At 34.3% G+C, this 26,537-nt stretch overlaps 3 protein-coding genes across 3 annotated transcripts; 2 read left to right on the forward strand and 1 right to left on the reverse strand.

Annotated features, from left to right (window-relative positions):
- The first annotated feature begins 239 nt into the window (after positions 1–239).
- LOC114738856 (ethylene-responsive transcription factor ERF017-like) lies at positions 240–1,235 on the forward strand. The gene is given in 2 exon segments (XM_028926923.1): positions 240–549; positions 552–1,235. Coding segments are annotated over 2 exon segments (645 nt in total). The 5' UTR covers positions 240–320; the 3' UTR covers positions 968–1,235.
- A 12,807-nt stretch (positions 1,236–14,042) lies between these two features.
- Positions 14,043–15,254, forward strand: LOC114738851 (FCS-Like Zinc finger 13). Its single transcript, XM_028926917.1, has 2 exons — positions 14,043–14,679; positions 14,796–15,254. Exons 1-2 carry the CDS (start codon positions 14,093–14,095, stop codon positions 14,953–14,955), a joined length of 747 nt encoding a protein of 248 aa, XP_028782750.1. The 5' UTR covers positions 14,043–14,092; the 3' UTR covers positions 14,956–15,254.
- Positions 15,255–22,699: 7,445 nt separating this feature from the next.
- On the reverse strand, positions 22,700–24,698 carry LOC114738852 (protein TIFY 10A-like). Its single transcript, XM_028926918.1, has 5 exons — positions 24,370–24,698; positions 23,702–23,789; positions 23,339–23,610; positions 23,187–23,244; positions 22,700–23,050 (listed from the first exon to the last, which is right to left on the reverse strand). The coding sequence occupies exons 1-5, from the start codon at positions 24,524–24,526 to the stop codon at positions 22,942–22,944; spliced, it is 684 nt and encodes a 227-aa protein (XP_028782751.1). The 5' UTR covers positions 24,527–24,698; the 3' UTR covers positions 22,700–22,941.
- Between the last annotated feature and the right edge of the window lie 1,839 nt (positions 24,699–26,537).

A 26,537-nucleotide genomic window follows, 5' to 3' on the forward strand; every position in this document is an offset into this window, starting at 1 on the left:
GCGTAACTAGACATCATTGCTAGCATCATCCGCCTGCTGCCACCTGGACCTTCAACGCGCCTCACTGACTGGTCGCAGGTAGTCAAACCCTTTCACTCGCTTGCGCACGAACACGCTCAGGCCTCCCCACACGTATATATGAGCAGCCACAAACTCTGAGCCTCCACCGAAAAAACGCTCTCATCAATCTCATCCAATATTCGCGACAAAGATACCTCCGTTCCAATACGAGCTCTTCATTCTAATCAATTTATACCCTTCTAAAAGGACACTGACATTTTTATTTTGTTATTGTGCTTTTCGTTTGGGTTCTGGAAGAAATGGTGAAGCAGATCGCCGATGAGCCAACGGAACGAAGCGATTCTAAGTTCAGAGGTGTTCGGAAGAGGAAGTGGGGCAAGTGGGTTTCCGAAATTAGACTACCTAACAGCAGGGAGAGGATCTGGTTGGGATCTTATGACTCCGCCGAGAAGGCGGCGCGCGCTTTTGACGCCGCCATGTTTTGCTTACGTGGCCGCTCCGGTAACTTTAATTTCCCCGATAATCCCCCGAAATCGCCGGGGGCAGGTCTATGTCCCCCGCTCAGATCCAAGCCGCCGCGGCCCGTTTTGCCAATTCGGAGCCCGGGGCGGGTCGCTCAGACAAACCCGTGACCCCCCGACAATTGCAGGAGGAGTCTCGGTCTCGCTCACTTTCTGAAGCGACAGCTGTGCCCGTGGAATCTCCATCACCCTCGCTTTCTGAGGTGACGTTGCAAACGGACAGTGAAATGACACTAAAAGAATCGGTCCCGGACCTTTTTAAGACAACCGGATCGGGTAATTACGCGAATGAATACGGGATATTCGCGGGGTTTGACGATCTAGCCAGTGAGTTCTATATACCAGAAATGCCGAGTGTGAATTACGAGGAAGAAAACATGGATTATGGGTTGCTAATTGACGACTCATTCCTGTGGAATTTTTAAGCAGTAAATTGAGTATAGCAAACTGATAGCGACTAAGTTTCGGATAGTTTTATGATTTCCGGAACATTCACAAGAGCCCCTGGATTAACTGGAGCTAGGATTGGTCAATTTTAGGAGGACCAACCCCCGCGAATGTTTGGGAAGTTGTATTGTTTTTCTTCTTTGGAACAATTTGTGCAGAGAAGATAATTAAAATCAGTTGCAGCGGTCTAACAATAGGGCTGTAAAGTTTGTTCAGAGAATTGTTGTAATTTTTCTGTAGTCATGCATTGAATGAATGAATGAAATACGAATTTATATGTGATGCTTGAATGTGTGGGGTAATTAGCTAATGGGTCTTTTTGGTTTTGGATGATTCTTCAGAGTGACGCATGAGGAAAAAGAAAACGTGGAAAGTGAATGACTTGCCTTGCGGCGTAAAGTGAAGAGATGATAAAAAGGAGCAGAGCAGAACTGATAGGAATTTAAAGAGGGATAAATTAGAATGAGAGGAGGGGATAAGATGGGAGACATGGACCAAAGAAAAGAAGTAATAATGTCAACTTTAAACAAGTAATGACCCGACGAGTCGTCATGGTGCGACAGGCACGGGGCGACATTGAAGACGCGTGCGTAATAGCACGGGAAGAGCCATCAATGGTTACCAAAAGGTCGCCCTACCCGGCTACCCATAATACGTGTATATAAAAGTCGTAACATTATCGCTCATCATTTTTATTTTTATGTCTTTTTTTAATTATATTTTTATTCATGTCATTGGTTTTGCTGCTCCTGTATAAAATCGGAGTGAGTGCGGCTTTTCTATGATAGCAGTTCGGGGGGTCCCACTCATAGGAAAGGAGGAGAATTATTAGGAGGTACTAAACAAGAAAAATAAAAAAAAAAATAAGTTTCAGATGTTGTCATTCTCATTGTAGAACTTGTCATTAGAAGCTGTTAAGGTTGTTATTGAAATTTTTTGATAATTATTTCTTTTATGTGGGATTTAATTATAATTTCTCTTAGAGAAGGAAGGCACTACTTATGTGCATCGTTATTTCTCGTGTCAATTGTCATGCTTTAATTGCAGGCCGTTCTCGCCTTATGTTTGCCATCCCAACCATTCTTCTCACGACACCTTGTGGTCCCGCTAAAATTATAAAATAAATAGCTTAAGTTCAATGGACCTGTTTGGCAGCATCTAAAACTGACTGAGCTTATATAATTTTAAGCTCCCTAGACGCTCAATTGGAATAAGCTAACTGAAGGAGCTTATCAATTAAGGGGGTGTTTGGCAAAACCAAAACCTAGGTTTTAGAATCACTTTTCCGCAAAACGAGGTAACCTCCTCCACATATTTACTTCGTAATCTGTAAAAGCACTTCTGAAACCATGGTTTGGTTTCTATCCAAACACCCCCTAAGAGCTTCTCACGTAGCCGCTGTGCAATGTCAGAAAGATTCTTTGCTTTTCTCTCTCATCTGCCTTTTTCTTCCGCAAGAGCTCGGTCCAGCTTTCCTTTTCACCCCCAGCTCATTCGTTCCTTTTCTCCCACTCGCCGTTCGTGGTCGCCCAGCAGTAGCTCAATCCGTTCGTGGTCACCGTTTGGTCCAACTTTTATTTGCCTTTTTTTTTTTCCATCTCTCTAATGTTTTCGAATTTAATTCACTTAATCAATTTTATTTATTCATATGAAATTAATTTAAATTTATTCTCTTTTCATTTTTTTTAATCATGTTTCACTTTATACTTAAAATATTTTTAACGATTTCTCTCAATTTTAATTCACTCATTAAATTTCATTTCTTCATTATATTATCTCAAATTTTTTTTATGTTTCAATTTATGTTTAAAATATTTTTTTATTTCTTTAAAATTTTAAAATTTAATTCACTCATTAAATTTGATTTCTTCAAATTAAATTATTTTAATTTCATTATATCATGTGAAATCAATTTTTTATCATATTTCATTATTTATTAAAACTCATACCTATTTTGGTAATTTTTCAGCCAAACTTACTTTTACTCAACTATAATCCAAACAAGCTTTTACCAATCTCACTTTTGCAAACTAACTTTTCTGAATTTCAATCCAAACACAATTCACCTTATCCAATTTAACTTTTACCAACTTTACTTTTCATAAGCTACTTTTTTTATAAACTGTTTTTCTAATCGCTGATTCAAACGGACACTAAGACATGTTTCGTGACCCACCCCATCGCGCCATGCTTTTCAGGTATACATGCAGTGCCTGCACATGTGTGTGACCCCATTGCCTTGCAACCTTGGGTCCGCCACTCAGCAAAGTTGGCATACGTTACCTTTAATTTTAATTATAAAATATTATTTATAAATTATAAATAAAGTTTTATAATTAAAACTGAAAGTAATAGTAAAATAATTGTATCAAAGAAATTTCAGAAAAAAAATGGATAATAATAATAATGTTATTAGTGGCAGCAGAAAGATAGTCCAGCGACTACTAGAATATATTTTCGCATATTCCATTGGATTCGCCTTTCCCGAAATCAACCATATGAGCCATGAATTTAGGTGGTGTCGTAGATAATGGTCCATTAATTTAGGCGGGGTAATAGGGATATCCTGGGGGTAGATAATGGTTCAAAGTTTAAATTCTTCTTATGTAATAAAATTATGAAAAAAAAACATGTAAGCACGACTAAAAATTAGTTAAAAACTTTTAACTAATTTTTATTAATCTTCTATATTATTTTTTCTCTTTATTAAAATTTTGAAACGCCACTTCTTTAATTTTTTAAATAGGGCTCATTAAAAAATTTTTCCTTTTATTTTTCTCATATCAAACAGTACCTAAGTTAAATTATAGTCCCTTATAGGGGTTTATTGTCTTCGACAACCAAACATCTTATGTGGCTTTCAGCTTAAGGGTCCGTATGATTTGCTTTTTGTTCCTTGCTTAGTGTCCATGTAGATTAGTTGTGAACCAGTGATTTTATGTAGTAGCAGGTAAATATATGAAGAGAGTTTTGACTCTAAAACACAGAGAAACGTTTATTTTAAACTAATCTAGAAAATTATTACTATTTCGGTACTAAATATAAGACCCTTTATAAAACCCTTATACTAGTATAAGGGTTTTATATTTAGAACTGGAGGAGTACTTTACAATCCTCAGTCTTTTTAATATAAGAGCTAGTTAAATAATTTAAGTAGATTAAGAAAATTAGTTATATTAGTTATTTTTAATCAATAAGTGTTGTTTTATCTAAAACACTTTTACTAATTAAGCATATTAACTAGAACTACTCCTCCGGTCCTTATTATAAGACCCAATTTGACTTTTTATTTGGTCCTAATTATAAGACCCCAATCCATTTTATCTCTTATATTTATGCATTTTTTTCAAGATAATCCTTCTAATAATGATAGTTTTAGCCAATATACTTAATTAGCAAGGATATTTTAGGAATGACAACACTTATTTATTATAACTAACCAACTTAACTTACTTCCTTAATCTCCTCAAATAAGTCAATTGGGTCTTATAATTAAGACCGGAGGAGTACTATTTAATAAAATATTTAACATGTGTAACTATTATAAAAAATATCTTAAAAAAACAAACTAGTGTAAAAAATAAAGTGAATTGTGATATTATATTTAAAACTAAATTAAAAGTTAAACTAATTCTTGTATTTATTAATCTCTTTTTCTTATATCCAAAAACATCCTGTAACGTAGGGGTGTGCATGAGGCCCGCATGCCCAATAAGCCCGCCCGAGCCCGCAAGAAAAGCGCCCAGTCCAGCCCGATAAAAAGCTGCCCAAGCAAAAATGGGCATCTTCGGGCTGGGCTGATTCACGGGCATGGCAGGGCCACGGGCAAGGTATGCTGCCCTGCCCATTTGGCCCTGCCCGAAAAAATATATAATTATATATATAAGATAATATTATTTTAAGCAATTATCTCTTTTGTTTTGGCCAAAAAAATTAGGTAAAATTAGAAAAAATGAAAGGAATATAAAATTATAATTATATAAAAGAGCTAAATATCAAAATATAAGATTCAATATGCTAAATTACTCCAAGTCAAATTTCCTTCTTTTTCTCTTACATCCAATTTTTTAAAACAAAAAAAGAAAAATAAAACCACCTTTCAAATTTTGTGCTTTCACATGATTATAAGAATCTGCCAACTATATGAATAAACTAAGGAATTGAACTACTGATTTAGCTTGATTATTAAATGTTCTAATTATTAAATATATATTTTTACCCCCCATAAGAAATTGAAAGTTGAAGAACAAGACTACATAGGCTTTATATATATATATATATATATGAGTGATAGACTCATTCGTGATAATCTTTTTCCTCTCACTTGTCTCAAAACACGATAATTGAATTTTTTTTTCTACATATGATATAAGGCATAATGTCATTATGCTGGGCAGAAAAGCCCGCCCTGCCCAGCCCATCCTTGCCCTGCCCAAAATGGTTAGGGCTTCTACTGGGCAGGGCCGGGCAGCGGGCTGCAAAACGCAGCCCGCTCATCTTTCGGGCTGGGCATCGGGCAAGGGGTTTGCCCTGCCCAGCCCTGCCCATGTGCAGCCCTAACATATCTCCCTCGATGCAGTTTTACTTCGATTTCGCAACATTCTCGATGGGGGATTTTAGCAGTGTGCCTTTCAACGAATGGAAGCTCATGTCCTATATACTGCAGGATGCCTCTCGCTCCTAAGCTGCATTTTGCTTCTGTCATTTCATGCGTTGGCTATCCCTATGTCAGGTTTTAAACTCTGGTATAGCAGAGCTTGAGATCATCAGTTATCTCTCCTTCTTCCTACCGCTGTTGGCACGCATAGTGGGCCCAGTTTTTAGTTCTCATTACTGCAGTAGATCATTCAAATTTGTTTTAATAGTTTAAATTTAAAATTGTCAGCTAATAATTTTTAAATAATTTTTTTTTAAAAAAATAAGTACCTATTAAAAAGAAAATATTTTTTGAAAAAAATTAAATATTAAATTCTGGCCAACCATATTAAATTTAAATAATTGAGATTTGATGAAACTGATTCCATAAACAGGGGCGTTACGAAGCGAAGCTGACGGCCAATTTCAGTACGTTTCCCTGAAGGTGTGGGTGAAGAGCAAATATGATGATTAACTATTGGGCCTGAAGCCCACAAAACTGTTGCCTATGAATCCAACATTCAGATCTACAACGATGAGCGGAGAGGGGAGCTGGGCTTGTGAAACCGAAGGATGCATCGGGAAATTTCAATTCTGGTGTTTAATTTTAAATACCAAGGTAGCCTCACTCGCACCATGTCACCAACTGAACTATAGGAAATTTTGAATATGAAAAGCAGACAACGCCCTAACAGAAGCCTTATTACAAAAATAAGAAATTTTGAATTTTTTTTTTTAAATTTCATGCAGGAAAAGCAACAATGAAACAATGGAATGAGGGATATATTTGACGGCGGAAGGGAGACAAGAGGGGCCATGGAAGGGATACATTGGATTACGTTGTATTTGTGTTTATTATTTGCGGAAATAAAGCTGTTCACAAATCTTCACCCAAAAAGAAAAAAAAAAGGGGGCATTCACAAGAGAGTAGAAAATAATGTTAGGATGGTCCACTCGGGAACATACGAAAATAATGTTGATGCCATCGGTTTGGGGTGAGAATAAACTTTAGAATTTTGTCGCATGGTTTTTAATTTGGAGGCCCATCCACCACATCTTGGCCTCCCATATTTATTCCCTCCTATCTTTTGTCCTCAACTCTTGAGGGGAAACTGGCTCAAAAATACTTGTCTGGGGAAAATATTAATAAAACTTTTGATCGTTCTTTTTCGAATAAATTACATATAATTTTTTTTAATTTCTGATCGATCAACTAGAAAGCCATTGGCATGACTTTTAAATAATATATACCTTCGTATGAATTTTATATTTTATACGAATATATCTCTGTTTACCCGACTGAGGAATTAAGCAAACGCTGACTAGGTTCAATGTTGAGTGTGTTAATGATGTTAATAGTTCTTTAACCAAAAAAAAAGAAAAGAAAAGGAAATTACCATGAATACATATGAATGTCACTCCAAGGCGAATTAGTCAAAGAAATAATGAAAAATATACTGATTAGAAGATTGTCAATCTATTCATGATTTGTTCTTATGCATTAGAATAACGTGTTTGTTTATTAAAGCTAGAATCTGGATTTTGATTCGCACAAGGCTTGAAATGAATCAGCTTGAATCGTTCTCACTAATAAAATTTTAATAAGAGGTTTTCACTTTCTCAATTTTTCAACTCACACAGATGAGGAGTGTATACATTTTCCCACACAATCAAAAGTGCAATACAAAGTCGGTGTCGTTAAGTGGGTGTTTTTTTTGGGGGAGAGCCCATAGAAAATAAAACAATGTAGTATATCAAAAAAAGAAAAGAAAAGGAGTCACTGAATAAATAGCAAGTGGTGCGGTGATGAGGCCGAATATAACATAAACAATGAAATGAGGACAAGGCTCAACTACGACCACGCTTTTATCATGAACCTATAATAATTTGTCGCTTTATTATATTCCCAACAATAATAAGAAATATAATTCCAAACAAACAAAAAATTATTGCTGTCTCTGTGGCTTTGGATCTCATGAGATTTGGTTTGCTTTTTACTTCATATAATATCCTCCGACTTTTGTGTTCGCATATTTAATTTAATGCCATGAAAAAAAAAAGTAGTGGGAGTCTGGGAGATATCAATGCCCTGAGCGAAAGCAACACTTGGCATCAACACATCAGTTGAACTCTGAAAGGTTGTTTCTAACCCACAAAACAATCCCACCATTCGAATATAAGTAGTCCTATCTCCGATTTTTAATATAAGATCATATTTGATTTTTATTTTGATCATAATTATAAGACCTCAATATATTTTTTTCTATATTTGTGTATTTTTTTCAAGATAGTCCCTCTAATAATGATAGTTCTAACCAATAAACTTGATTAATAAAGATATTTTAAGAAACACAGCACCTATTTATTACAAATATCTAATTTAATTTATTTTTTTAATCTCTTTAAATTAGTTAACTAGCTTTTATAATTAGGATCAGAGATAATAGTATATTAAAATTCACACACTCAGGACTTTTCTTATTTATTTATTTGTGGATGTTGGATTCCTGGAGCAGTTCCAACACATAATTTATCTGGTTAGTGAAGATATCAAATAATTTATTGAGCATATCATAGGTGATCACTAGCCGAGCTCAGTGAACTTTAGCATCAATTATTTTTTATTTTTTAATATTCATGAAAATTTTTATTTTTACCCCAGTGTGCGTATGTTAGTTTGTTTCATTCATTCATTTTTTTTTTTTGGGCCTGAATATATTAGTGTCATTCTAAGGTTGTTAGAGTAATTAAAATTTAATTCACCAAAAAAAAAGAGTAATTAAAATTTATTTCTCAAGTATAAATTCAGACAAGACTGCATTGGGACCATTGAGTACACCATACAACAGAAGACGTTGACGAGGTAAAACCTGACAAGATGTTGGGAAAAGTCAGCATTTAATTACAACAAATTTTATTTAATTATAAATTTATGTAAAATTTATAAAATATGATCATATATAATTAAAAATTTTGATATAATTTTTTTTCTTTTATCTGAATATATAAAATTAAAATGGTATTGTTTAACTATTTATTTTCTTGCCCAAAAACTAAAGCAATTGACATTCTAATAGTTTTTTTTAATAACGAATGCTTTTTAAAAAAAAAAATTGGGATATTCCTATTTGTAAATTTTTCTACTTCATTTAAATCTGTCATGATGCACTGAGTTTTAAAAGAAACAGAATTTCATTCAAAGCCAGGATAATTTACTTTTTAATTTCAATTAATTTAGAAATACTCTTCTAAGTTTGAGGTATTAACTTGCATGGATGGCCACTGATGCTCAGCAGATTTGTCTAATACGGGGGGGCGGAACACTCCAAAGCACTTTTCCAAATCCAACAATGTTCGTGCTTTAAAATCATATCAATATTCTATATTTTTATGAGGGGCTGGTGCAATGTGCGGCTCTAGTTTATTAATTTTTTTGTCTGAGTTAAAAAAGAGGTGTGAAATGAAAGCTACAGTCATACAAATCAACGGATCTCACAGTGTCATGGTAGATTAAACATGTTAGTAGTTTGTATTGTTCAGAGTTCCTGAATTCAATCTCTTTTTTTTGGTTAACTAACAAAAAATTGGCAACACGGCCTGATGTATGTGGGTGTTCTTGATTTATATACAAGAACTTGATCCCACCCCGGCTTCAATAGATTCTACCATTCTTTATAGCATTTTGCACAAAATGTTAAATCGTGTGCACTTCTCTGTTTTTTTTTTTTCTATAAAAAGTAAAAAAGAAATTGACACAGTTAAATCTGATGTGTTTCATTCTAGTGCGAATGCCACTATGAGAGTACATATACTTTTCATTAATTTTTACTTTGATATATATATTGATTATTTATTTTATTTTATTAGTACTGTTAACCTCTACCCAGAAGTTAATTAAAGTATTAACAAAACAGAATTACAAGAATTAACTACGCTTACATAGTACACAAAGAATTTAATTGTGAAAAAAATTATATAGGTATCAAATTAAAAATTCCAAGAAAATATAGATGTTGAACTTGCCTTCCTCCTACATTCCGTGTCCTTGAATCAAATTCCTGTAGTTGGTGCCACATCACCATCACTTATACATGTTATACAACATATAAGATATAATTGATTAATTTAGTAAAATAAAAAAACTACATAAATTATTTAATTACAGCATATATTATATAATCTTTCTAAAATACTTATATATATCATTTTATTATATGTTAGTTTACAAGTCAAGCTAATTAATTTGGAGAAAAATGATAAATATATCTAATATTTTAAAATAATTTTTTTATTTTTTTAATCTTTCTAAACTCTGTCAATTTTTTAAAATAGCTAATTATGTTTTATATTAAGAATATGAAGTGGCATTAACTATTAACAAATAATACGCTTCTTGTATTTCAATTAACATTAAAAAAAAAAACTAAATGTAACTTTAATTCTTGTGAAAGGGAGTTTCTTCACCTTAAGTCAAGACAATATATATATATATATATATATATATATTGAAAGTAATTGAAGTTCTCTTCATCTGTAATAAAAAAATAACTATTCAGCAGATCATAGACTATTGCTAAAGAGATGATTATTACCGTGCAAACAATATGAATTATAGAAGTCATGATAATTGATACATAAAGTGGAAGATAATACATGAACGGCATATAGAAAATGACAGGAATGAATTATTAAAGGAGGACGATGGTAGGTTTACTTTTTTTTTTTTTGGTGAAAGGGTAGGTTTACTATTAAATTGTCTAATTTGTTGACGATAAAATAACAATAATGAAGTAGTATTGTATTCAGCGGCAACGGGACTAGGTTGAGAAGAGAGACAAAAGCCACATCGCTTTCGGACAGCCTCGCATTTGCCGCTACAAGCCAAAGGAAAAAGAATAGTACTAATAATAATAATATAAGAAGGAAAAAGGGAAAATCGTAAAAAAAAAAAAAAACTGCTAAAAAAAAAAGCTTATGATAATATTAGTATGAGTTTTGATAATAATTTCTATAAACAGGTCTTTATATGTAGTTTTTTTTGTGATTTTTTCAAGAAAAAACAACACAAAAAATTGAAAATTGTAATATTTGAATTTAAGCATGTCAAAATCTCAAGAAAAAATATATTTCTAAATGGTATTTTGTAAATATAGAAAAATAATAAAAATGTTCTTATATCAAAAAGTTTATTTATAAATTATGAATTAGTAATAACAAATATAAAAGAGCAAATAACAAAAAATATAATGACAGTAATAAGTTATTTATTAATAAGGTGTAAGTTAGTAATGACAAATGTTAAACAACTAATGATAAGAAATATATTAATAATGACAAATTTAATAATTTTAAAAAAAAAATCTCATGCAAAAACATTTTAAACATTTAACTATATTTATAAAAAATCAGATTAAACACCACTTTTTGTCCTAAAATTTTAACCTCTTAAATTTTCTAAATTTCTAAATAGAATATTACAATTTCCAATTTTTTTACGTAATTTTTCCTAACAATAATTGAATTCCGCTGGGCCATACCGAGGAGTGAGGACTGAGGAGTCGCATCGGGGCCCTTGGTTGTCGATGATATCCAGTGAGATGCGGACACCTGTAAGAACCCACGTGGGCCCGGGTCCCGCTCCCTCATGCCCGGTTTTCAAACCATCTTTTCCCACCAGGGACCACCGTGTGGGTGTTGCTTTTATGCATCAACCTCATAATTCATATTCCTCCCTCTCCTAATTGTCATATTTATCCCTCACCCCTTTAATTTCTCTCACCTCTCTCTCACTGGTTTCCTTTTACCAACTAAAATCATTTCGAGGACACCACCTCATTTTCTTTATCACCCGGCTCACGCGTTTTGAAGAAATAGGATACATACATTGTTACTCAGATGTGCGCCAGATGGAATTCTTTTAAGGCTACTTAAAGTTTTGCTTGATAATTAAGCATTTTTTTTATGGGACACATACAGGATATTAATTATAATCTGAGATTTGAAAGGTACGTTTTCACTGGGAATCGAAAATACTCATTCGATTCTAAATATAAAACTCTTGTACTAATATATATAAGGATCTTATATTTATGATTGGAGGAGTAGTGTTAGTCCCGTTGTTTCTGCTTCTACTTCCTAGGAGGGAAACATGTCGTATGAAGGAGAAGGATTCTCGTATGTGTAGTTTGTGATCCATGTCGTTTATATATAATTGTATGAATTGGAAGTGCCGAACTGTTGCTGAAGAAGATTTTTTTTTTTTGGACCGGATTGCTGAAGAGGATATGACACATTCAGTTGTTGTTGCTCTGGATATTATTAGTATATTACCTCCTGGTTTGACTGTAACTCTGCCCTTCTTCATGTTATCGGACCACTTGACTTGATGATGAGCACTTTTTAACCATTCTCGCCTTTTGTTTTTTGTCCCCTCCTTAAACAAAACATTCTTGCGCCAATTAAACAGGAAAAATCACACGCAATGAATTTAAAAATTTATTATATTTTGAATTAAGACTGTTTCTTACATTTCAATATGTTGGATTATACTTAATTTATAAATAACAACGTATTTTCGTAAGAATTTTTATTTGTGATCCAGTAATTTTTTCCCCAATTAAATATGTTTGCAAATCAAGGTACACTCTGATTTTATCGCACAAGTCGCTGTTGATGTAATTCAAAAGTAATCAGTTGGTGACCAAAAAAACAAAAGAGCAGAGAAATCATGTTCATAATATAAAATATTGGTTAAGTTTTCTCACAAATCAATAAATGATTAAAGAATGCAATAGGAAAATTCTCCTATCTATCTCCTGCATTTGAAATCCCATTTCCTCCTCACAACAAGAGGCAAATGGAGAATTATCATTGATAAGATCATTGCACAGCTTTGAACAGCAAGCAGGTTTATTCTATCACAGCCTTTCAGCTCTTTAGCTGGGCGTTTATAAATTTCTCTCACAGAAGTTCTAAGGAGTGGTTGGTTATTTTTGTTTGATAAAACCGAATTCATTTGTAGATAAAAACAATAACATTTCAAAATCTGTTTTTTTAACGATAAACGCTCCTCTGTTAGGTTCGCTCATTACACACAGTTTGAAAATCCAATAAGCAATATTCTTTGCCATTTATGCTCGTCTAGGTCGGTTCTAATCAAATACTTACTATTAGCCCCATCTCTTATAAAATATATTTGTTTAAAGCTTTTTATGTTTCAAAGCACAAGACATCTTATGAGAACAATGAAGTATGTATTAAGTTTTTTTTTCCCCTAAATGCCCTTCACTATTAGAGCGTGGAGTAATGTCAGTATGGATCAAACTATTAATTGTAAAATAACAAGACACTTAACTAATAGTAGTATTAACTAATTTTTAAATCTGAGTGACTCAGTTAAGCATATATTGTAAAAAGGAACAGATGGAGTACCCATTAAGGGGGTGTTTGGATATAAGCCAAACCATGGTTTCAGAAGTGCTTTTACGGATTACGAAGTAAATATGTGGAGGAGGTTACCTCGTTTTCCAGAAAAATGATTTTAAAACCGTGGTTTTGGTTTTGCCAAACACTCCCTAAATCTGTCTTCTCGGTATCAAATACATAACATTAAAAATATAAAAATTAATTATGTGTTTATGAAAAGGTTGGAATGCTTTTCATGAGGACAAATACCAGTGATATGTTTGACAGTTTGAAAAAGGGAATTCCAACTCTGCAATCAGAAAAGGCGAGTCGCAATTTCCGAAAAGAAGAAAAAGAAAAAGAAAAAGAAAAGAAGGGAAATGTAACAGTGTGTAATAATGAGAATATATACTAATAATTTATGGAGGGCACAAAAGAGAGGGGTAAAGAAGTAATTTGGCGAGAAAAGGACGCTGATAAAATACAGGAAACTGGGGGGGCCGAGCATGAGGTCGAACGCGTCGCATTCGCTGCCAAAACGCGGGGCTTCTCTTTCCGTTTCAGTGGGCTCTCTGCTTCCCATAATCATTGTCCCTCTCTCCCTCCACTGTACAAGTGTTCCTCTATCCAGCGGTCCTCGCTTCTCGGAATCTTTCTTTTTCCTCCTCCCAACGGCTCTGATCCCCACATTCTGTCTCAATCGTGGTTTAAGCCTCCGGGTCCCACACTGACTACGACCCCCTCCTCCCCCACAAAAATTAATCACACCCCCTGCTTTCCCTTTAACTCCTAATTAATACTTAATCCCAATTCATATAATCACGCCATTATTTTATTAATCTCATTTAATCAACTCTCTAAACTCTGATTTAAAAAATTAATTGTTGGCTGTTTCGCTAGCAATCCTTACTTTATTCCTCCGCATAATTCCAAACAAAAAACCAGGGGCTTAGTCCACCCACTCCAATTCTATTGAACACCTCCCTGCTCTTATAAAGACGCCTCACAATCCCACCTCTCTTCATAATCTTAGTTCTCACACCCTCCTCTGCTAAATTCCCAGTATGTTGGGCAACAGACCTCGTCCGATGATCGGCAAGTTGTCTGAGCTGCTGATCTCCGGCGCCCGCGCCGCCGCGCTCATGGACACTTCCGGGAGCCCAAGAGGTCCGTTGGATATGAGCTTCAAGATGCACTCGCCCCGGGGGTTGAAAAGTTACGATCTTGGCGGTGTTGGTCTTGGTATTGTGGTGGCTCTCCATAAGTCCGGCGGAGCCGGGAGGGAAATTTTGCCGAAATCCGCCGTCTGCAGTCCGGGTTTGACCCGATCGGAGCCCATCCCGGTTCGGTCCATCAAGAACCCAGACGGGTTTCACAGGGGCGTTAATGAAATGGAATTGGGGAGCTTGGAGGATTATACATGCGTGACTTGTCATCTACCCGACAAGCCCTTCACTAGGGTTTACTACGGCGAAGGCGAGAATTTGAGAAATGGATTTAATGAAAATATCAAACCCAACGCATGTAATCCCAAAAGAACTAACCCAGAAAGCGTATGTGAAACAGAACGGTCTTATCCCACCTCAGATTTCCTCAATTCATGTCATCTGTGCGGAAAGAAACTCGACGGCAAAGACATCTACATGTACAGGTACTCATCTTGCTAAAATCCTTCGACAAATTAACCTTAAAAAACAAGCATGTTCCATGTATCAATTCAGATTGCTTGATTATGGTTTTGACTGTTATGGTCATGTTTGTTTACAGAGGAGAGAAAGCTTTTTGTAGCCCAGAGTGTCGTTCAACACAGATAATAACGGATGAGAGGAAAGAGCAGTGTAGGTCAGAAGCATCAAGGTCCGTGGATTTGTCGAGCTCGCCATATGAAAGGGACCAAATATTCTCAACTGGGATTCTGGCTCTTTGACGTTTGATATATATATAAATATATATATATATGTATATATCTGCGTCTGCCTTTGGAAGATAAACCAGATACTAATGATGCTACTGTGACCTTCTTAGTACATAAAATACGACTATACTAGTAAATTATCATCGTCCTTATGAGAATTGAGACGGATTGATGGTAACCCAAACGAATTTTTGATCGGAAGAAATAATATAGATTCTGATGTATTGAGAATGATAGTTGAGATTTTTTTCAAGTTATCCAACTGCGGAAACCTGTGAACCTGAGTTCTGAGTTTCACGGATCTTTGTTCTGTTCCTGTGTTTTCTTCTACTTACTCCGTCTTTTCTATCAAAGCTTAATCACCATAAATTATCAACTGTGTAATAATCCAAAGATGACACCATGATAGGACTTTAGGAAGTGGAGGAGCCTGCGTATGCTGACTTGTTTCTGAAGATAGAGAAATTAATTCAGCTATAAAAACATAGGTTTTTATTCATAACTCAGCTAGATTTGAAGAGACACTTTTAAACTGGATTTCCTTTAATCCAGTACAGAGCGCATGCAAATGAGTGAGTAATTCATCTTCTGTCCGAGCACTTCAGAAACCTACACCGAAATCATTAAAAAAACTTGAATTCTGGTATCTTAAACAGTTTTAAACATGAGAAATTAAAGCTGTGTTATGAGAGAGGCGGTGGAACACAATAAATAAGAGCATGTAAAATGGAGGACAGAAGGTTGAAGATGGATGGAAAGAGGTTTGATGAAAGGGGGAAGTGATGGGTGGGGTCAGATTGGTGAAAGCAAGAAAGTGGGGTGAGATGGGGAATCCACTAACCAGTGATGAAGACAAATCTGGGTGTAAAGAAAGAGAGAATACAAATTTAATTAAAAAAAAATTAGTTGAGGCAGTAAGAAGTCAGTTTATAATTTAGAAGACTGAGTTAGAATCTATGAGGATATATAAATATCTTTATAAGTATTTTTTGAATTTGAAGTGACTGAGTTTTAAAACCCAGCTCACCTAGATTTTTGTTAAAAAAAAAAAAAACAGCGTGAGAGCTCCGACATATACATATACTTTTATATATTATTCACAGCTTTTTTTTTTCCTTTCGTTTGCCATAGTATAATTTTTTTAGGGGCATCTACCCCCTCCCCCGCTTGCTCACATTTATTTCTACTTCCATCACTTTCATAGCTACCTCTTCCCTCACTAACGGGCAATTTAAATTGACTCGTTTGTCTGTACGTTGTTTAGATTTTCAGCATACCATTATTAACAATGAATATTGCAGCTTTCTATGTGTTTGGTTATTTGTTGCTATATATATGTATTATTTCCCATTCTTTTTATAAGATACAAATAATTACATTATATAGATCTAAAAGATGATTAAATTTAGTTGCAAGATAATAAATAATACCTCTTGTTCTTAATATAAAAACTAAATAACTAATTTACAGATATTAAAAAAATTAGTTAAGTTAATTATTTATAATAAATAAGTATTATTTTTTCTAAATTACTCCTTTTAATCATGTGTTGAAACTGCCCTTTGATGAAAATCATTTAACATGTATTTTGAAGAAAATAGATAAATATAAAAGACAAAATGAATCAGCACCTTATATCTAAAACCAAATTGAATATTTAACTCTTATATTAAGAATAAAAAATAATGTTTAAAACTATATAATTTAACAGAGAGTAAGGGAGATTGCGGGTAACTAGTGAGACTAGCTAACAATTAACAAAGACAAATGAAAAAATATTAATACTAAAAGTTTTAAATGGGCTAGTATCTTGTAACTGAAGACACGTATTCCTAAAAATATTCTATTACACATAGGATGAGAGAGCGGATATGACAGATGTCATGAAAATTTATTAATTCAACTGATTTTGTAAGTTTTTCATATAATTCTATTTATTGACGGGAAAATTACTGACAGGTCCCACAGAAAGCAATTTATTCATCTAAGGTCTCACGAAATGTCAAAATCACTGACAAGTCCCAAGGGACCTCAGAGTAATATTTTTGATTTGTAAAATGACATTACTGCCACTTATATTCCAGATTCACATTTGGTCTGTCATTGCGATTTACAACCTCAGCAGCGACTATTAACAACCGAATGAGAGGGCATTAACAACCTAAGCAGTATCCGTTAACAACTTACTTTATAGAATCATATAACCTCCATATAAGAGTAAATTATAACCAAATAGTATAATACAACAACTTTAACACTAAAATGGGAAGCTTTTTGATATCATTAAAAATTTTAACTAAAACCAATAAGATTATAATAATATTTTAATGCAAAGATCCATTTACAACCTCAGCAGCGACTATTAACAACCGAATGAGAGGGCATTAACAACCTAAGCAGTATCCGTTAACAACTTACTTTATAGAATTATATAACCTCCGCATAAGAGTAAATTATAACCAAATAGTATAATACAACAACTTTAACACTAAAATGAAAAGCTTTTTGATATCATTAAGAATTTTAACTAAATCTAATAGGATTATAGTAATATTTTAATACGAAGATCCATTTACAACCTCAGCAGCAACTATTAACAACCGAATGAGAGGGCATTAACAACCTAAGCAGTATCCGTTAACAACTTACTTTATAGAATTATATAACCTCCGCATAAGAGTAAATTATAACCAAATAATATAATACAACAACTTTAACACTAAAATGGGAAGCTTTTTGATATCATTAAGAATTTTAACTAAACCCAATAGGATTATAGTAATATTTTAATGCGAAGATCCATTTACAACCTCAGCAGCGACTATTAACAACCGAATGAGAGGGCATTAACAACCTAAGCAATATCCGTTAATAACTTATTTTATAGAATTATATAACTTCTAGCTATAACTAACTAAATTATAACTAAATAGTCTTAAAGTTAATCTTATATAGTTGTTAGTTAATCTTATATAGAATTATATAACCTCCGCATAAGACTATTTAGTTATAATTTAGTTAGTTATAGTTAGAAGTTATATAATTCTATAAAGTAAGTTGTTAACGGATACTGTTTAGGTTGTTAATGCCCTTTCATTCGGTTGTTAATAGTCGCTGCTGAGGTTGTAAATGGATTTCGCATTAAAATATTACTATAATTTTATTGGTTTTAGTTAAAATTCTTAATGATATCAAAAAGCTTCCCATTTTAGTGTTAAAGTTGTTGTATTATACTATTTGGTTATAATTTACTCTTATATGGAGGTTATATGATTCTATAAAGTAAGTTGTTAACGGATACTGCTTAGGTTGTTAATGCCCTCTCATTCGGTTGTTAATAGTCGCTGCTGAGGTTGTAAATCGCAATGACAGACCAAATGTGAATCTGGAATATGAGGAGCAGTAATGTCATTTTACAAATCGAAAATATTACTCTGAGGTCCCTTGGGACCTGTCAGTGATTTTAACATTTCGTGGGACCTTAGATGAATAAATTACTTTCTGTGGGACCTGTCAGTAATTTTCCTTTTATTGACACACAATATAAAACTGTAGCAGCTAGAGATGCACAAAATGCACACCCTTTTACTTTCTCATCAAGATCTTTTTGGTTTTTTTACTTAGGATGTTGGAATGACCAACTCCTTTTTAAAAAAAAAAAAAATTTGTGCCTGTGCACACCCACACTGCTCTGTGCACACCACGAGGTAACCTCCTATTTACTTCGTAATCCGTAAAGAAACCATGGTATCCATTAAATCTATTTATTTTACTGAGTGAATTTTCCTGCCATGTTGATATGGTGATTTGAGTGCCCTAGCTGGATAAAAAGTGGCGCAGTAGTTTGGCGATTATAATACTATTTATGAAATTTGGTGCTATAAGGCTGTTTAAATAACTAAATACCACTTTTTTTTGGCGATTATAATGCTATTTATGAAATTTGGAAGGCTGTTTAAATAACTAAATACCACTTTTTCTGTCTCATGAGATCAATTTTTTTCCCTTAAATAGAAAACTCAAGCTTTTGCCATTAAAGAAAAGGAATAAAGTTGTTCAAGTTGAATACTTTTAAGTACAACTATTGTTCACCATCTTTCATGAGTCTTTATTTTTATTCGCTGCACGGTTTTAATACCAAACTAGGATTAGCTCAATAACTCAACAAGCAGCTTAGTGACTATTCAGCTCATCAATAAAGTTACTTTTAAATTGCCTTTTTTCTAACTTTATTGTTATTTGTTGCATATTTCTCCTAAAACGTGGAAGTGTTCATGTTTCTTTTCCACGGGTCTGTGTGAGATTTTTTTTTTTTTGGAATGAAAAATGAAGAAGTTAAATTGAAAACTCAAAAAAGCAGCTTACTCTATATGAATTGATGGGCTCGTTCCAAAATAGTAAATGGAACTTTTAAATTAAAAAAAAAATCAATGAGTTACTAGTATATAGGGCTCGTTAATTATTATCAAGATGCACATTCTACTTGGTATTATTTTGATAATTAAAAACCTTAAATTAATATCCTGTTCTAATTCCCGGCCTCAAATGCTAATGGGTCAAAATCAAGAGTGTGAGGAAGTCTTCCTTTGTGTGGTCCTCCATGGTTGTTTCTGCTCTGTCTTCTTGTGAGAAAGCATACTTCATCATGAAGGAGCAGGGAAAAAGGCACATCTCACTCAATTAAATAAGAAAACCCCATTGAATTAAAAAAATACAGTATAGTTTTTACCCCCCAAGTCTGCATTATATCTCAGTAAACTTGAATAGGCATCACAAGAAAATATGTGCAGATGTTTTAAAAATCTGGAGCCACAAAACTCTTCAACCAGATGGGCAAGGGAGACCAGAGAGCAAAGCACCGGAAATATCTATAGGTAGTGGAGGACGCTGAGTGAAGAGGAAAATCATTAGAAGTGATTCCCTTTCCTTTATGTTTCTTTCCATTTTCTGTTCTGTTTCTTGTGTTTTGATTCTCCGAGTTATAGAAAGATGAGAAGAAAATAAAGACTGGCAGAGCGAAAATTATCAGAACATAACAATGGCAATAAGCGTCGCCTCTGGAGCAAGATGGCCACCATATAGGGTGGTATATTGAGGATGCTTCTCAGAAGATTCACCATTATGTTCACGGCCTTCTTCTGCACAGCCTAGATAACCATGAAATTGAAGCTTATCAATCATCATGTCATGTGTCTAGGACCGATAATGGAACCAAATATGTGTTCAAATTATAGGTTTTCAAAACAATATTAACCTTTGGCCAAAAAGAAAAAAGAAAAAAATATTAACCATTATAAAGAAGATAAAGAAGGGAAAAAGTTGTTTTATGCAGTAAACTGATTTCAGAAACTTCTAAAAACAGTGGTCACATTTGTACCATAGGTTATACTTTAAAAAGACAAAGTGCTTCAACAGAAAACACTAGAAAATCATGAACTCTATGGCCACCAGGGAACATTTGGAGTCTCAAAGTAAATATGAAAAGAATCAAAATTCCAGCTCCATATAACATTTTGAAAATCTGATTGAGTTCTCTTTGTCATGGTTTGAATTAACTCCTTTTGCGGCCCAGTTACTTTCCTGATGTATGTAAGGGAAAGACATGACAGATTCACATACATTTGAAGCTGATAAAATAAAAAGAAATCGCTTAAGAACTTTAATATAATTAAACCACCACTTCACGGAAAGAATGATGGTTTAAATGTTTCAATATGGAACGAGAGTCACAAGCACCGCCAATTTCCTTGTACCCGTCTTATATATAAATGGTGCGCAACAGAAAATCCAAAACGCATCCTTCAAGAGGACCAGTACTTGGGGGGGATAAAAGCCAGGAAAAGATCTCTCGAAGAAGGGATTCTGTAACCTGAGGTTGAAGGTTCTCAGCATATCTGCATCACTTCAAAATCTGACTAAAAATTGCAACACAAAAATACAAATACAGCCCACTCCATTTTTTGGGAGCTTCATGAAAGGGAAAAAAACATATGGTAACCACTTGACAAAGTAAGAGCAATATATTTGATTGATACTATATGAAACAATTTTATTTTATTTTATTTTTTAAAATTAAATGAAGATCTTCATTCTAACACCGTTGAATCATAATCTCAGTTGTTTGGGCCTGCAAAAAAAAAAGGGATCCAAACCCTGTTACCATTGGATTGAGCCTCAGTTGAGGATCCAAACCCAAGGATCAGCTTTCTCCGGGCTATTTATTTTTTTTCCTGGTCATTTCCTCGTAATATTGCCCTAAGCAACATGGTCCACCTAGACTAGTCTTTATTTTTGGGGCTTGGCCCTCATTTGTACAAAAATAACTACATCGTCCACTAGTTCTTCGTTTCCACATCAAATGAAAATGGGATAGCCCGTCACTGTTCAGACAGATGTATTTAAAAAAGGAAAAAAGGAACTTCAAAAGCCTTGAACGGAACGGAAGAGCTAAGCTGCGGAATATTTTTTATGATCATGAATTCAGGGAAACTTCTACTCACCTTCTGAGACGGTGTGTTCCCCTCAAATTCTTTGGAGTCTGTTTGGTACGAGGAAAACAGGAGAGAAGAAAAGGAAGGGAGGAGAAAATCTTAATAAATTTAATTTAAAAAATTGAAGAAGTTGGGTTCAAAACCTTAAGTTAATTTTGCTTGCTCTTTTATCTTATATATTCTTTTTATCAAAATTTTATAACCCTGTTTTTTAAACTTTTTAAAATTAAGTTCGTTAAAATTTTCTCTTTCCCTCTCTTTCTTTCCAATTTCCTCAGTACCAATCATAGGGTTAGTTGAGATCAGCCACAATTATATACTAAATTATAGTGAAAGGATTCAACAAAGATAAAGAGGAGGTATCGAAAAGAAATGAAATTAGTTAAGCTGGATACCTAATTAATGAAATTAACTTATCATTTTTAGATTTCCCTTTATTTATGAACAATGACCCAATGATAAAACAAGCTTTCAAGTTAAAAAAACGATTAAAACTTTGAAGGAAAAAAAAAAAAACGCTCCGGTGTCCTTAAGCCATGTTTATTTTGAAAGCAAGTTTATGTTGCTTCTAATGAAGCAGTGTGAATCCTGAGTTTGGAGAAACCAAGTTGTCTGCAAATTAATTTGCAATTCAGGATTCATACACATCTCTGCTTCTACATTTTTCACTCCCCCCCCCCCCCCAAAAAAAAAATCAGCGTGTCACTGATGCGTTTTTATTCTGAACATTGTTCATAAGGAAAAAGCCGCTTTATAAATTTGACACTTGTTTCAGCAATTGAAACAATTCACTCCTCAATCAAAGGAATACTACAAGCCTGCGATCACCAGAAGGAACTGGACTCTTTTCCCACCATAATAGACCGCATAGACAATATGACAGATATTTTTTTAACCAGACCCTGTATTAGTTCAAACGATTTTTTTTGGTTGTAAAAAAAGATTTGAAGTTCAAATTAAAATAAGAAAAAGGGAGAGAAGAACTAACATTTTAAATAAAAAGAACTTAAAAAACCCAACGTCTCAAAGTCATGTAATGATTAGAAAAGAAATCAAACTTATAATGTAGGAGTGAATTGAAAATAAGAGCATTTACTCAATTTTTTAACAACGCAGTGAAACAATTTTTCCTTTTGCCTTTCGTATTCTTTTCCTTCTGGAAAAATTGTTTATTAAAATGTGTTCAATTTTTTTTTCAGGGGCGAAGGACACGAGGAGACGACTGGAAGAGGCTTATGTTAGTCGAAACGATGAGGAAAAACATGAAATGAGAACAATGAAAAACAACTTTTAAACCCGAGTATTTCATTACAAGTAACCATAAAATCTAATTTCTAATTAAAAAAAGTATAAAACAGCTAATTAATGCAATCCAATAGTTAGATCTATAAAACGGCCCAGCTGAGCCCAAGTCAGTAGTATAACAAGCAGTGGGCTTGCACAAAAGCCCATCAAAGATATTCTAAAGTGTACAACAAAAATAGTCAAAATTATGAAGCCGGAATGCTCAGTTTTGTGGTGATTTAGCAGCTACGCCCAGCCACGGCATTGACTCCACTGGCTTGCTAGGACCCACTGTGGGCTTGCTTCCTTGATATGGTGCTTTGGCAGCAATTCTGGAAAACACAAGATAAAACACAACATCATCAAACATTTGACCCAGATCAACGTCATCAATCTTCAACAAATGACTCTAACTGATGTTGCTCATTAGAGTTATGCATATTATTTACGATTATCCTGATTGCTTACCTATCCTTTCTCTTCTCCAAGAACCGGTGAAGCGATGCGTTACGCATAATAGGTAGATCTGCAAAGAGAGGAAAACGATGATCAGAAACAAATCATCCACGAAACATAAATCTTTTCAAGGTTTAAACAAAATATTGATAAAAAGATCATACCACAAGTAACAGGTCTGGACGGTGGTTGAGGATGAGGAGTGATTGAAGCGCTCGGATCAGCGGAGGTTCTGGCCAAATTAGCAGGAAACGAAGGTGCGCTCTGAGCAAAAGTGTAAACAGAGGGGTTCTGGCTTTGGGTGTTTCCTTTGCTGGCAAAAGACATGATCTCCTTGGCTTTCTCGGCCGGAAAATCATCGAAAACAATTACTTGTCCGCCATAAAAGATGGTCAGTTGTGGAGCTTTAGGATCCTTAGTCACTGGCTTAGGAACACTGCAAATCATGGGAGAGATCATCGATCAAGGTACTGGCAATTTCCCATACAAAATTCATGAGAACAATATGTACGGAAAATGTAAGATACCTGGAATTAGAGGGTAAATCCTGTGTGTTTTCCTTAGGTGGAAATAAGTCCATGGTCGTCGCAGTCTGACAAGATGCTTCAGTTGACCCTGTGAAAGTTTTGGACAAGAAAACATTGATGAGAAACCAACCATTTATGAGGTATCAAGCATGTTTTTGACCAATATGCTGCAAGCTTCTTAAACTGAAACCACAGAATAAGAATCCTAAACATTTGGTCAAAATTATATCTCAAGAAATGACGGGTAACTTGTGCAAGATTTCGGCGTGTGATTTTATATTCATGAGTATGCATAACACAATAATCAGCGTGGTCGCGCGCGGAGAAAAAGGCTTGCGCCGTGATAAGCGAAAAACTAGATCGCACACTTGTTTGATGAAATACAAAGATTACAGAGTGAAACTCGAAACAGAGGTCCATGTCTGGGAACGGGGGAGCAATAAACCAGGAAAACGGAAGCATGCAGAGAGAGGCAAGAGACACAAACTGTCTGCTCTCTCACTAGAATTTCTGCCCATCGTTTTGGACGAACCAGGGAGCAAGGAATAAGTAAACATGAAGATCATTCAAAATCCAAAACTTTTTCTATAAAACTCTCTTTTCCGAGGAACCAAACAGAAAGAGTACAAGCGACATAAAATGGGGAAATAGAGAGAATGGAATCATACCGATTGCTTGGGTGCCCCGCGTCATCCCAAGGGCAAGATCACCAAAGCTTCCCTTCTCCTTCAGGTACTGACTCAGCAGACTGCAAGTCTGGGAGAAAGAAGGCTTCTCCGGCGACGTGGCCGGCTTCGGGCCGGGAAAATCCGAGGAGCTCGACATTTGGCACCAAATTGACCGAGAAAACAGGCGATTAGTGCTGAGAAAGAGACAACAGGAGGGTCGTTGCTCAGAGAATTGAAGAAATCAAAAGGTCGATGAGGCACGAGAGCGTTTGAATTTGAAGTTGACAAACAGGAACGACGGAGAGAGAGAAGTGTTTGTGTTTCCAACGAAGGAATCTGGTAAATATAATGGGCCAGCGGGAGGGAGAATTATCTTAAATTAACAAAAATAATGGGAAGGGTTTTGGAAACGAGTGGGGGGTTTTTTTATTTTTATTTTTTAATTTATTTTGGCGGGGGAATTGAAGCACGAGGAATACGTGGGGGTGGGGTTTGTTTGGCTTTCCCTTTCTTGCCTCCTAAATTGCAGTTGTCCAAGTCCAACCCGTAACCTTTATTTATTTTTATTTTTTTTTGAATTATTGCTGGTTGGTTTGGCCAACAAGTCCACTGTGCCCCCGCGATATTACTTTATTAATTGATTCACGCCTCTCTCGTTTTGTATTCACTTATTCCACCACGTGTTCTTTGCTTCCTTCAAACGGAAACCGCTCATGTTCTCGAGTTCTTCTTCTCTCCCTTCCCCCTCCTCCTGTGCATTGCGTGTCCTTTAAGACCTTCTTTATTAACTTTTTTTTTTAATTATTTAAAAATATTTTGATTTTCAATTCCCCCCCATAAATGTCATAAATTCATTTTTTTCCTACCCATACATCCTCCAATTAAATTAAAATTTGAAGATAATGCCATTCAAAACACCATGAATATTAAATGAGAATGTTTTGCTCAACATATAATGATACTCTACTTTTTATCTTGTAAATTTATTTAACATATTGGGTGATGAAATTCTTCTAATTAAAAGACGATTTACATTAATTTTTAATTCGTGAAAAGAACTTTATATACTGTGGTTAGTCATTCGCGATTTTTTTTTTAAATAAAATTTTGAGTTAAATTAAATATTGGGCGACCTTGTGCCCCGAGTAATATTTTAAAAGTCTAGAATGTCTAAATGTTTAAAATAAGATTGTTGGTTGATGTTGAATAAGTGCAGCTAGGAGCGCAGCCAATAAGAAAAAAGGAGGTAAAACTCACGGAAAAAAGGGGGGAAAAAAGAAAGTAAAACGATGTCCATGTTTGAGGAAGACGCGAGGAAACTTCGCGGCTTTAATAAACTACACAAAAATTCAACATAGTTTAATCATATGTCTGGTATGACTTAAAAGCTTGGTTATGGGTATAATATACTTAAACAGTGCAGTGCTCTATTAAACTTGACAGCTATACTGCCTCCAATAGTTAATACTCCTCCTGTCCTTAATATAGGACTCAATTCTTGAGTTGATTTTAGTCCTAAATATAAGACCCCTTTCTCATATTTATCAATTTTCTCTAAATTATCCCTATGAATACTCCCTCAACCATAATCAAGTAAAAGAGAGAGATGGGGTATTAAGAAAGATGATTATGGTGTTTTAGGAAAAATGTGTCACTTTTCTTATAATTAACTAATTTACCTAACTTCCTTAATCTAATCAAATTAGTTAAATGGGTCTTATATTAAGGACCGGAAGAGTATAAGAGTTTATTTGACTTTTATTTTAATACTAAATAGAAGACCTCAATCTATTTTGTTTATCATATTTATCTCTTTTTTTCTAAAGTAGTCATTATCATAATGATAATTCTAACCAATACACTTGATTAGTAGTAAGGATATTTTAGGAAAGATAATACTTATTTATTACAAATAATTAACTCGACTAATTTTTTAAATCTACTCAAATTAGTTAAGTAACTCTTACAGTATCTATATATTTTAAAATTAACCATGGAGATGTTTGACTGATTCAATTATGAGAATTTCATGTTGAAAGCAGGAACTCCAGTGAAAGCTATCGCCTTCGATGCCGGAAAAGCCACAGGCATCACGAAAACACGTCACTAGGAAAACTAGTTTATTATATTCTCATTGCTTCCAAATTTGACTTTGGTTACCGTGCTGG

Source organism: Neltuma alba, unplaced genomic scaffold (genome assembly GCF_004799145.2).
Source record: "Neltuma alba isolate B1F8T4 unplaced genomic scaffold, ASM479914v2 tig00013698_pilon, whole genome shotgun sequence".
Lineage (NCBI taxonomy): Eukaryota > Viridiplantae > Streptophyta > Magnoliopsida > Fabales > Fabaceae > Neltuma > Neltuma alba.